Genomic DNA, 12375 nt, shown 5'->3' with positions numbered 1-12375 from the left:
AGAAAACAGTAGTTCCCTCACAGGGTATATGTGTATGCTGCAGAAAACAGTACTGCCCTCACAGAGTATGTGTGTATGCTGCAGAAAACAGTAGTGCCTTCACATGATATTTGTGTATGCTGCAGAAAACAGTAGTGCCCTCACAGGATATGTGTGTATGCTGCAGAAAACAGTAGTGCCCTCACAGGATATGTGTGTATGCAGCAAACAGTAGTGCCCTCACAGGGTATGTGTGTATTCAGAAAACAGTAGTCCCCTCACAGGATATGTGTGTGCATGCAGAAAACAGTAGTGCCCTCACAGGATATGTGTGCATGCTGCAGAAAACAGTAGTGTCCTCACAGGATATGTGTGTATGCAGAAAACATTAGTGCCCTCACAGGGTATGTGTGTATGCAGAAAACAGTAGTGCCCTCACAGGATATGTGTGTATGCAGAAAACAGTAGTGCCCTCACAGGGTATGTGTGTATGCAGAAAACAGTAGTGCCCTCACAGGGTATGTGTGTATGCTGCAGAAAACAGTAGTGCCCTCAAAGGGTATGTGTGTATGCAGAAAACAGTAGTGCCCTCACAGGGTATGTGTGTATGCTGCAGAAAACAGTAGTGCCCTCACAGGATATGTGTGTATGCAGAAAACAGTAGTGCCCTCAAAGGGTATGTGTGTATGCAGAAAACAGTAGTGCCCTCACAGGGTATGTGTGTATTCTGCAGAAAACAGTAGTGCCCTCACAGGATATGTGTGTATGCAGAAAACAGTAGTGCCCTCACAGGGTATGTGTGTATGCTGCAGAAAACAGTAGTGCCCTCACAGGGTATGTGTGTATGCAGAAAACAGTAGTGCCCTCACAGGTTATGTATGTATGCAGAAAACAGTAGTGCACAACAGGGTATGTGTGTATGCTGCAGAAAACAGTAGTGCCATCACAGGATATTTGTGTATGCTGCAGAAAACAGTAGTGCCCTCACAGGATATGTGTGTATGCTGCAGAAAACATTAGTGCCCTCACAGTATATGTGTGTATGCAGAAAACAGTAGTGCCCTCACAGGATATGTGGGTATCCAGAAAACAGTAGTGCCCTCACATGGTATGTGTGTATGCAGAAAACAGTAATGCCCTCACAGGGTATGTGTGTATGCAGAAAACAGTAATGCCCTCACAGGGTATGTGTGTATGCAGAAAACAGTAGTGCCCTCACAGGATATGTGTGTATGCAGAAAACAGTAGTGCCCTCACAGGGTATGTGTGCATGCTGCAGAAAACAGTAGTGCCCTCACAGGGTATGTGTGTATGCTGCAGAAAACAGTAGTGCCCTCAAAGGGTATGTGTGTATGCAGAAAACAGTAGTGCCCTCACAGGGTATGTGTGTATGTAGAAAACAGTAGTGCCCTCACAGGGTATGTGTGTATGCTGCAGAAAACAGTAGTGCCCTCACAGGATATGTGTGTATGCTGCAGAAAACAGTAGTGCCCTCACAGGATATGTGTGTATGCAGCAAACAGTAGTGCCCTCACAGGGTATGTGTGTATGCAGAAAACAGTAGTGCCCTCACAGGATATGTGTGTATGCAGAAAACAGTAGTGCCATCACAGGATATGTGGGTATCCAGAAAACAGTAGTGCCCTCACAGGGTATGTGTGTATGCAGAAAACAGTAATGCCCTCACAGGGTATGTGTGTATGCAGAAAACAGTAATGCCCTCACAGGGTATGTGTGTATGCAGAAAACAGTAGTGCCCTCACAGGATATGTGTGTATGCAGAAAACAGTAGTGCCCTCACAGGGTATGTGTGCATGCTGCAGAAAACAGTAGTGCCCTCACAGGGTATGTGTGTATGCTGCAGAAAACAGTAGTGCCCTCAAAGGGTATGTGTGTATGCAGAAAACAGTAGTGCCCTCACAGGGTATGTGTGTATGTAGAAAACAGTAGTGCCCTCACAGGGTATGTGTGTATGCTGCAGAAAACAGTAGTGCCCTCACAGGATATGTGTGTATGCTGCAGAAAACAGTAGTGCCCTCACAGGATATGTGTGTATGCAGCAAACAGTAGTGCCCTCACAGGGTATGTGTGTATGCAGAAAACAGTAGTGCCCTCACAGGATATGTGTGTGTATGCAGAAAACAGTAGTGCCCTCACAGGATATGTGTGCATGCTGCAGAAAACAGTAGTGCCCTCACAGGATATGTGTGTATGCAGAAAACAGTAGTGCCCTCACAGGGTATGTGTGTATGCAGAAAACAGTAGTGCCCTCACAGGCTATGTGTGTATGCACTGCAGAAAACAGTAGTGCCCTCACAGGGTATGCGTGTATGCTGCAGAAAATAGTAGTGCCCTCACAGGGTATGTGTGTATGCAGAAAACAGTAGTGCCCTCACAGGGTATGTGTGTATGCAGAAAACAGTAGTGCCCTCACAGGGTATGTGTGCATGCTGCAGAAAACAGTAGTGCCCTCACAGGATATGTGTGTGTATGCAGAAAACAGTAGTGCCCTCACAGGATATGTGTGCATGCTGCAGAAAACAGTAGTGCCCTCACAGGATATGTGTATGCAGAAAACAGTAGTGCCCTCACAGGGTATGTGTGTATGCAGAAAACAGTAGTGCCCTCACAGGATATGTGTGTATGCAGAAAACAGTAGTGCCCTCACAGGGTATGTGTGTATGCACTGCAGAAAACAGTAGTGCCCTCACAGGGTATGTGTGAATGCAGAAATCAGTAGTGCCCTCACAGGGTATGTGTGTATGCAGAAAAAAGTAGTGCCCTTCCATGATATGTGTGTATTCAGAAAACAGTAGTGCCCTCACAGGATATGCGTGTATGCTGCAGAAAATAGTAGTGCCCTCACAGGGTATGTGTGTATGCAGAAAACAGTAGTGCCCTCATAGGGTATGTGTGTATGCTGCAGAAAACAGTAGTGCCCTCACAGGGTATGTGTGTATGCTGCAGAAAACAGTAGTGCCCTCACAGGGTATGTGTGTATGCTGCAGAAAATAGTAGTGCCCTCATAGGGTATGTGTGTATGCAGAAAACAGTAGTGCCCTCACAGGATATGTGTGTATGCTGCAGAAAACAGTAGTTCCCTCACAGGATATTTGTGTATGCTGCAGAAAACAGTAATGCCATTTTACTCTAAGCATTTTTTCTAATGGAAGTGTATTGCAAAATGCATCTATTTCACATTTTAATGCACCTGTGCACATTTCAGTTTTGACCTTTCTGTCCCTTTAACGTTATGTCATCTGTCTAAATGTGTGTTTTTGTGTGTAACGTGCTATTTTTCAGACCTTTATCCCCTTACCAGGCAGCATATGATGGATACCTGGTGCTATAAATCAACAATTGTTTTTCCCCCCTGTTTTTATTCGGTCCTCATCACCTAGAGCAGTGATTTGCAACCTTTTTTTTGCCGTGGCACACTTTTTTACATTAAAAAATCCTGTGGCACACCACCATCCCAAAATTTTACAAAATCACAGATTGTAACCTAATACAGGATATATATACAGTATATATATCTATATATCCTAGAGGACAAATCCATTACATGTAGTTATACACAGCCTACTTGATCTTGTAACTTCAATCTGATTTTTATTGTGCCTGTGGATTGCACAGTTACTACGCCATCTGTTTAACCCTTACCCTGATTAAATACACAGCTGCTTTAAATTAACCCCCTGTAAATATAAATGGTAGCACCAGTTTCCCACAATAATATAAAAGTCTCCTACTCCTTATATAGGATTCAACTTTTTAAGTGTTTGGAGATCATAAATGGAAACAGGTCATCAGTTTGCAATTGACACAGTGATACCCTACAGGGAAGGGACTTATGTGACATGCTATGTGCAGGACACTACTCACTGGCACTGTACTATGTCATATTCCCCACACTGTACACTTATTAATTTAAGAACCTCTCTGGTGCAGTCTGTATTGCAGAGAAGATTGTCTTTTTAATTAAATACTGTAGTATGATGCTCTGGCTAATACCTTGAAAGCAGAATTATATTTTCCCAATGTAAAATTCTAGGTTTCAATGTAAACTTTAATATTTCAGCAACTAATAGTCATAGGGTAACCCTTAAAATATCAGTGTGCTGCAACATTTACTCGTGCAATGCTTTGCAGATTTCTCTGGAAGTCACCTGAAATGTATTTATAACCTGTTTCTTCTATCAACCCCACTATGAAAATTCTTTCTTTGCTACATCAAAAATAGGCTGTATTTTAGGTTCCCCACCTTGAATAAACCAACCTGTCCATTTGCTACGAATTTTATTTCTATGATTTATTTTGATAAAAGAAAATGTTTGTCTTCCTAGCAATTGAATGGTTAAAAGGCTCTGCAGAAACATCTGAACAAGGAATACCTTCATATTCTATTCTAAGTTTAGCTGCAGGAGCCACCTCTATCACTGCATACAAATGCAAAGCGCAGCCAATGGATTTAGTGCTGATAATTCACAACTCCTCTTGATAATGTTCTTCACATTTTATTTAAAGAAAAAATAACAACAAGGAAAAAAAGAGGCTGTCCAAGGCGTCACAATATGAGATTTCCTTTTTGGGTATCCCCATCCTACATCCTGTCTCCTTATATGGGCTTTTACATCACAGCAGCATCACTGGAGACTCCTGAAATGGAGTGATCCCAGGCAGCGGAAGATCAGAGGCAGCCTCTTGCTGCATATAAAAGGGACTGCAGAGCTGGAGTATGGAGCAGACACACAGGCAGAACATCTAGAGTGAGGATAATCCCAACATCACTCACCCAAAGACAGCAAAACCATTGTCACTTATAACGACCCAGCCTGGCATTTGCATAACAATACAGCGTTTCATGCAGCTGAGTGCCATGGACTTCCCATGCCAGGACTCACTGTATTCCAAATACCAGGACTATGATCTGAAGGAGGAAGGGTCCCAGGACATGGGGTCAGCCGCAGAGCAGCAACTTCTTTCAGAAAGCCAGGGAGAAGCAGATCCATTCAGTGATGGTAAGTAGTAAAATGTGCACATATCCTGATAGAAAATGGCAGTTACATGGGAAATACTATCAGTGCGCAAAGGCACGTAGATAAGATTAGTAACGTAGCTTGCATGCTTATAGATACCTCCATATCTGGCTTTGGAATACAGTTATGTTACATATTTTAAATACTGATAGCGCTTTTATATTTATAAGTTAATAATATGCAAATGAACATTAAGCGCTCTGGAATGGCATTTATTATCTATATTAACATTAAGGGTCTGTTCTGCTATGGCTATAAATTACTTTTCATATTTTGAACTAGTGCGTGTTATTTGTATGATGAGTAAGTGGTCTGGGGTTGCAATATGTTTGCCTAAACGTCTTCTGTGCTATTGGCATTGTGAACTTACAAGACTGCATTTGATTTTTGCAGGATGCTTCGCAAGTCCTACAGATGGGGACACATCTGACTACTTCTTCTTGAGCAGCCAGCCCTCTCCTCCACTCCCTCTCAACTACTCCGGTAGCTTCTTCATTGAGACTTCTCTAGAGCATTCTCATGACCAGGAAGCACTTTTGAACATTATGTCTGGGATCCTGGGCAACTCACCTTTTTCAGCTCCACAGCGCCAAAATAGACAAACTGAGGCAATGTACTCAGTCCCTGAGGCCATTAAGAACCATATGGAGCTGTACTCTAGTCCTCAGCCAGATCTCAACATATCTGTTCAGCAATCGTATTCCAGTCAGTTGTATTCTTGTTTTAGCAGTTCTGAAGATCTCCACCAGGTACCCAGCTCTCCTAGTTTGGGTAGCTCGTGTTCCTCTCAGTGCTTCTTTGACTCCAAAGTAATCACAAGCAAGCAAGATATGGACGTATGTTCTCTTTCTCCTTCAATGGAGTCCATTAATTCTTCTTGTCCTCAATGGGAAGCTCCCACATCACAGAACTTTGTACCTGCTTCCTATCAGGATGCATTCCAGTCACTGGATAACCAGTCATCAGTATTCCAGCTGCTGGAATCAAAGGTTGAAAATATCATGACTGCCTGCTGCCAGCCCCAAGTTAACATGCAAGACTCTAGTCTTTTCCAGAGCATGGACTTCAATTGTCAGTCAGAAACTTATCAAACTCCCACTTGTGACTATAATGAAACAAAAATTGACTTAAAATCACAGTTGATGCCAGAACTCAAATACCAGTTGGCTCATCTTGTGCCAGTCCAGGAGCTAATGAGTCAAAATGAGCACCCTCACAGCCAGTCCCCACCTTTCATTTCTAACGACTTCCTTGGACATTCCCCAACAGCAGATAGCATGCTTGCCACCAATGTAAGCAGTTCCCTCTCAGAGCCAAAAAAGAAATACCGTCGAAATAAATTCCCATCCAAGTGTTTTCGCCCCAAGCCTCACGAGAAAGCTTTTGCTTGCCCAGTAGATACCTGCATCAGAAGCTTTGCCAGATCAGATGAGCTTAACAGGCATCTTCGCATTCATACAGGGCACAAACCCTTCCAGTGTAGGATCTGTTTGAGAAACTTCAGCCGAAGTGACCACCTAACCACTCACATTCGCACTCACACTGGGGAGAAACCATTTTCCTGTGACCTGTGTGGCAGGAGATTTGCTAGGAGTGACGAAAAGAAAAGACATGGCAAAGTTCACTTGAAGCAGAAGGCCAGGACAGAGGAGAAGCTAAAGGGACTTGGTTTCTACTCCATGGGCTTATCATTTGGTACCCTCTAAAGATCCCAAGCTTGGTTTAGTCTGGGCTCAACTTTACCTTGGAGAGAATTATTCCAAGCGATCACATTTCTAGCTTCATAGTCTTTGGAAGGAGCTAGATGGATTTATGGCTCGGCTGTTGCCTGCATGGCTCAATCTTCTGTTAGCTCTACAGTGTGATGTATAAACACATACCTGTGAACCGGTGTACACCTACCATCACTGCCAACACTGCGGACAAATACTGCTTGAGTAATGAGCTTTGGTCACCTTTGTACAGACATATGAGTAGTATGTGTTGGAGTCTTCAGCACCTCAGGCGCGGACAGCTCCCAGCACTGTTTGTATTGAGCCAAAGTTTGAGCAAACATTTGACTATGTTCTCAGGAAAGGAAAAGAATAAAAAAACATTCTATATTTTTTCAGACTGTAAGGACCAAACTGAAATGTAATGAAGGAACTTTGTGTTTTATGAAGAACTTTAAAATACATTTACTTGTTTGCCAGGCACTTTTAGTGAATTTATTTCATATGTATTATTATGCTGCTATTGTACATACAGACTTCACCCTTTTGCTGCTGGACACGAGCATTTTATACAGTGGAGAGGAATGTTTTGAAGTATTTTAGATAATGTGAGACCTATTAAGATAATGCGTTTCTCTCTTTTTACACTTTGCAGATCCTAAAATTTGTATGTCAGCTTCTTGCTCCGATGTATTTATCTTTCTTTTGTACAAAGACTTCTGTTCAGATGTAATATGAAAGTGTTTATTTTTTCAGAAAATAAAGTTGGTTGCATTCCACAAATTTACTGGTGTTGATTTTAGTTCTTAGGGTTATCAATTGTATATTCTATGTCTTTTTGTTTGTATTTTTATTAATATCAGATACAAAACACAGCTGCAATTTCAGTAAACATAATGACTGGTCACAACCAGCAACCTAATATTTTACTTGGTAGGTAATTGTTAATTAAAGCAATACATACATGGCAATAGCTGTCAGGTCAATAACCATAGCTGAGTACAGATTTATATTTAGTCACTTATTCTAAAGCTTTAAATAGGAGTAGTTATTATTCGTACTAAAAAGTATCAAATTCACACAGTACTTATTTTATTATTATCTATTCAACTTCTAAAAACATCATCATCTTCACACTTAAAGGAGGATGATCAGATTTTACATTAACAACCCACAAATAATGTACTATACAGAGAGAGAATATGCACTTCCTGTTAGTTTGACTGACTAAACCTACTAGCTATCAGATTTACATTGTTATTTTCATACAAAATATATATCTTTTAAAGGGCGATTTCATGGTATATTTTGATATCTTTTTTTTACAGTTTATAAATTGCATGCAATTTGCATTAATATTTCTTGCTTGCTTTCACCACAAAGTACTTAAAGGTATAGCTAAAATCCAGCTTGGAAACTGAAGCACATTACAGATTATGAACTGGCCCATGGCAATGGTATACAGAGGTAGCTCCCAACCACCAGCCATATCCTGAGCAGGACATTAAAATTATATGAAACCCTACATTTTGCTTTCATGATTCAGATAGCGCATGTGATTTTAAACAACATTCTAATTTAATTGTCAAATGTTCCTCTTTCTCTCGGTATCTTTTGTTAAATAGCAGGGACCTAAGCTTAGAAGCCGGCCCATTTCTGTAGCCCTATATGGCAACAATTTTACTAGAATGTTATCCATTTGCAAGAGCACCAGATGAGGCACTATTTACTGCCATGTAGCGCTCCAGACGTCTACCTAGGTATCTCTTCAACACAGAATATCATGGAAAAAATAGAAGTACATTTGAAATAATAAACCCTGTGAGATGGTTACATTATCGGCTCTTTTATAAATGTCCCTGGCTCCATCTAGGGGCACGATTATCTAAAGGTCTTTGGACTTGTGAAATGCTCTAAGAAACCTTGCCAGTATTATTAAGCCCCTGCTACAGGCTGTTTTTAGATTGAGAACAGTGTGTTTTGCAATGGGTTGTTCCAGACATTTAAAGGGATGGTAAATCCTATTGTTTGTGAAATGCTAGGATTTACCATTGAAACAAAAGGACTTTCAGTCATGAAGTATAAAATAATCCATGCTGAAAGTTCCTTTATTTGTTTGAAGCGTTCACCACGCTGAGCGCCTCAGGCAGCCCACAGCAGAACGCTATTTTGCTGAAAGGTGACATTTCCACCTCTTAGCCAATAGCCGTACAGGCTTTGCGGCTTGGAGCCATTTTAACCGCACGGCTATTTGCTAAGAGGTGGAAAAGTCCCCTCACACCAAAATAGAGTTCTGTCATGGGCTGCCTGAGCAGATCAGTGTGGCAAACGCTTCAAACAAATAAAGTTATTTTATACTTCATAACTGAAAGTCCCCTTTATTTGTTCCACTGGTTAATCCTTGCATTTCACAAACGCTAGGATTTACCATCCCTTTAAGTATATGAAGGAGATGCATACATTACAATAGGGCTCACAAAAATCATATTTTATATAAAAATTAAATTTGTATTGAATTGCACAGGAAAAACACACTTAAAGGGACACTAAACCCAAAAATTTTCTTTCAAAATTCAGGTAGAGAATACAATTTTAAACAACATTCCAATTTACTTCTATTGTCTAATTTGCTTAATTTTTTAGATATCCTTCGTTAAAGAAATTGCAATGTACATGGGTGAGCCAATCACAAGAGGCGTCTATGTGTAGCCACCAATTAGCAGCTACTGCGCCTATCTAGATATGTTTTTCAGTAAAGAATATCAAGAGAGTGAAGCAAATTAGATAATAGAAGTAAATTAGAAAGTTGTTTAAAATTGCATGCTCTTTCTAAATCATGAAAGAAAAAAAATGTGGGTTTCATGTCCCTTTAATGCACACAGAAGAAATTATAATAAAACTAAACAGTGAATGCAAAAAAAACAATGTGAAATTCATATTTATAAGGATTTTAAAGCTTGTTATTTTCCTTATTGTAAAATTAATTTCCCTGCCTCTGCTATTGGGCTAAACAGGAGCATTCCATGGATGTACTTGAAAGTTATCTGCCAGGTCTTGTAAGCATTTCCCCCTGCAGAGCTCGCTGTATTTTTCTTACAAACTGAAAGGTGTAAAAAAATACTAATTACCCTACTATAAAATCACATACATACAGAGGCCTTTGTAAAATACTATACACCAAAAACAGAGTAATCTGATCTATATTGGCAGCAGGAATTCATTTTTAAAGTGTGTCCCCTGCTCCCTGCTAACTTCACTCTAATCTGCAAAGTTTCCCTTTCCAGCAAGCTCCATTACTCTCTATGGGAAACATCTTGCAACTCAGAATATAGAATTCGCTGAGGACAGCCTCTGCAATTGCCTGAAAGACTTTGATATTTCATCCTGCAAAGATTAGTGTGCAATCTAGTATTACAAGTCCATAGTAATACAGAATAACCAAAGAATGTTCAAGGGATATTGAACCCAATTTTTTTCTTTCGTTATTCCGATAGAGCAGCAATTTTAAGCAACTTTCTAATTTACTCCTAGTATCAATTTTTCTTTGTTCTCTTGCTATCTTTATTTGAAAAAGAAAGTCCAGGACCCTGGACAGCACTTTTTTATTGGTGGATGAATTTATCCACCAATCAGAAAGAAGAACCCAGGTTGTTCACCAAAAATGGGCCGGCATCTAAACTTACATTCTTGCATTTCAAATAAAGATACCAAGAGAATGAAGAACATTTGATAATAGGAGTAAATTAGAAAGTTGCTTAAAATTGCTGCCCTATCTGAATCACAAAAGAAAAAATTTGGGTTCAGTGTCCCTTTCAGCGTGGCTGACATCCCTTTAGCATGCCCTGTAGTTTCAATGGATATTGCAACCTTGCTAAATATCACTCATATTACAAAATGAGTTATGTGGTGCGCAGGTGCGCTCAATAACAATGACATTTGTTAATGCACTTGGCTTTGCACACCATCACTATAGCGCATGAGAAAAAGCCAGCGCATGCGCATGCCATAGAAGTCTATGTGGAGTGGGATTTAGCGCTGCTGCATGACCAGACTTTTAGGTGTTAGTGCGACTGAATCTTTTCACTTGAGTGCAAACTTTTTGCTTTCAACTGACAACAGCTCAAGAATAGGAGTGCTATTGATTTACCTTGCCTGTTTTTACCGCTCAATAGTGATAATGTTTTTGCCTTCAATTTCAATCTGGGCTGCTGTAAATAAAGAACCCATATTGCTGGATGTTACTGAATAAAGCATGTCATTTGTGCATTACAATGTCACATTCATTTCCTTTTTAATGTGATTTATTTATTGTGAAAAATAAAAGTGATGGTAAATTTCAGACTTTAAGAATGTTGCAAGGAAAAATATATTAGTGTACAAGCAAAATCACATAATTATTTTAAAAAAAAGTGTATGTATATTTTATAATAAAAGATTTATAATCCTACTTGGTATCATCTATTCCTCTGCCCCCTTAATTTCCTCTTTTGCTGGGCTGTGACATAGAGCAGTCCCACCCACGCTCTACATAGGCTTTCTAAAGGCTTTCAAAGGACTGATTTCAGGAGTGTTTTATGACACACACACTGATTGGATGTTCATTGGAATTGTTATTAAACAAAGTTAATCCCAGTGGGTCGGCATAACATTGTAATAGAAGCATTACAACTGACACAGATTTAACCCTTTTCACATGTTTTTTTAATGGCAAATATTACATTTAATAAGAAGAAATACACACTACTGCCAATTCTTTGACCAGGCCCTGTGGATTCTAGTTACGCCTCTGTGCACGGCCCTTGCAGAATATGTGCGTATACCGCAGAAAAACAGCAGTACCTTTTACTTGAAGCATTTCTGCTAACGGAAGTAAATTTACACATTTCAATTTTGAATTTTCTATTCCTTTAAGGAGAGACTGTGTACATAATGTTATCACACTACGCAGTCATTCCTTCCTTCCATTCTTCCCTCCCTTATCCACTTCCCTCTGTCCTCTACTTTCCTCCCTCTTCCTTCCTTCTCTCCTCTCCATTCCCCCTTCTCACCTCTCTCTCCCCCTTCTCACCTTTCCTCCCTCCCTTCTCTTACTCCTTTCCTCCATTCTCTCCTCTCTCTCCCTCTTCTCTCCATCCCCCCTTATCACCTCTCCCCACCTTATAACCTCTCCCTTCTTCTCTCTTCTCCATCCCCCCCTTATCACCTCTCTCGCTCCTTATAACCTCCCCCTCCATTCTTCTCTTCTCTCCATCCCCCCTTATCACCTCTCCCTTCCTTATAACCTCTCCCTTCTTCTCTCCTCTCCATCCCCCCCTTATCACCTCTCCCGCTCCTTATAACCTCCCCCTCCCTTCTTCTCTTCTCTCCATCCCCCCTTATCACCTCTCCCCCTCCTTATAACCTCCCCCTCCCTTCTTCTCTCCTCTCCATCCCCCCTTATCACCTCTCCCACTCCTTATAACCTCTCCCTTCTTCTCTCCTCACCATCCCCCCTCTTATAACCTCTCCCTTCTTCTCTCCTCTCCGTCCCCCCCTTATCACCTCTCCCTTCTCGCATCTCCATCCCTTTGTCACCTTTTAAGGGCAGTAAAAGAGCTGAATGCCCATACAAATGCCCCTTTAGGGGCAATGGTAGTTTATGTTTT

The 12375-nt window shown here is 40.7% G+C and overlaps 1 protein-coding gene across 1 annotated transcript; it reads left to right on the top strand.

Moving 5' to 3' along the window:
- Positions 1-4858: 4858 nt before the first annotated feature.
- On the top strand, positions 4859-6724 carry EGR4 (early growth response 4). Its single transcript, XM_053700934.1, has 2 exons — positions 4859-5000; positions 5433-6724. Exons 1-2 carry the CDS (start codon positions 4859-4861, stop codon positions 6722-6724), a joined length of 1434 nt encoding a protein of 477 aa, XP_053556909.1.
- The last annotated feature ends 5651 nt before the right edge of the window (positions 6725-12375 follow it).

This window comes from Bombina bombina, chromosome 2 (assembly GCF_027579735.1).
Source record: "Bombina bombina isolate aBomBom1 chromosome 2, aBomBom1.pri, whole genome shotgun sequence".
Lineage (NCBI taxonomy): Eukaryota > Metazoa > Chordata > Amphibia > Anura > Bombinatoridae > Bombina > Bombina bombina.
The sequence above is the reverse complement of the archived record's forward strand: the minus strand, read 5'-3'. Positions and strand labels throughout refer to the sequence as shown.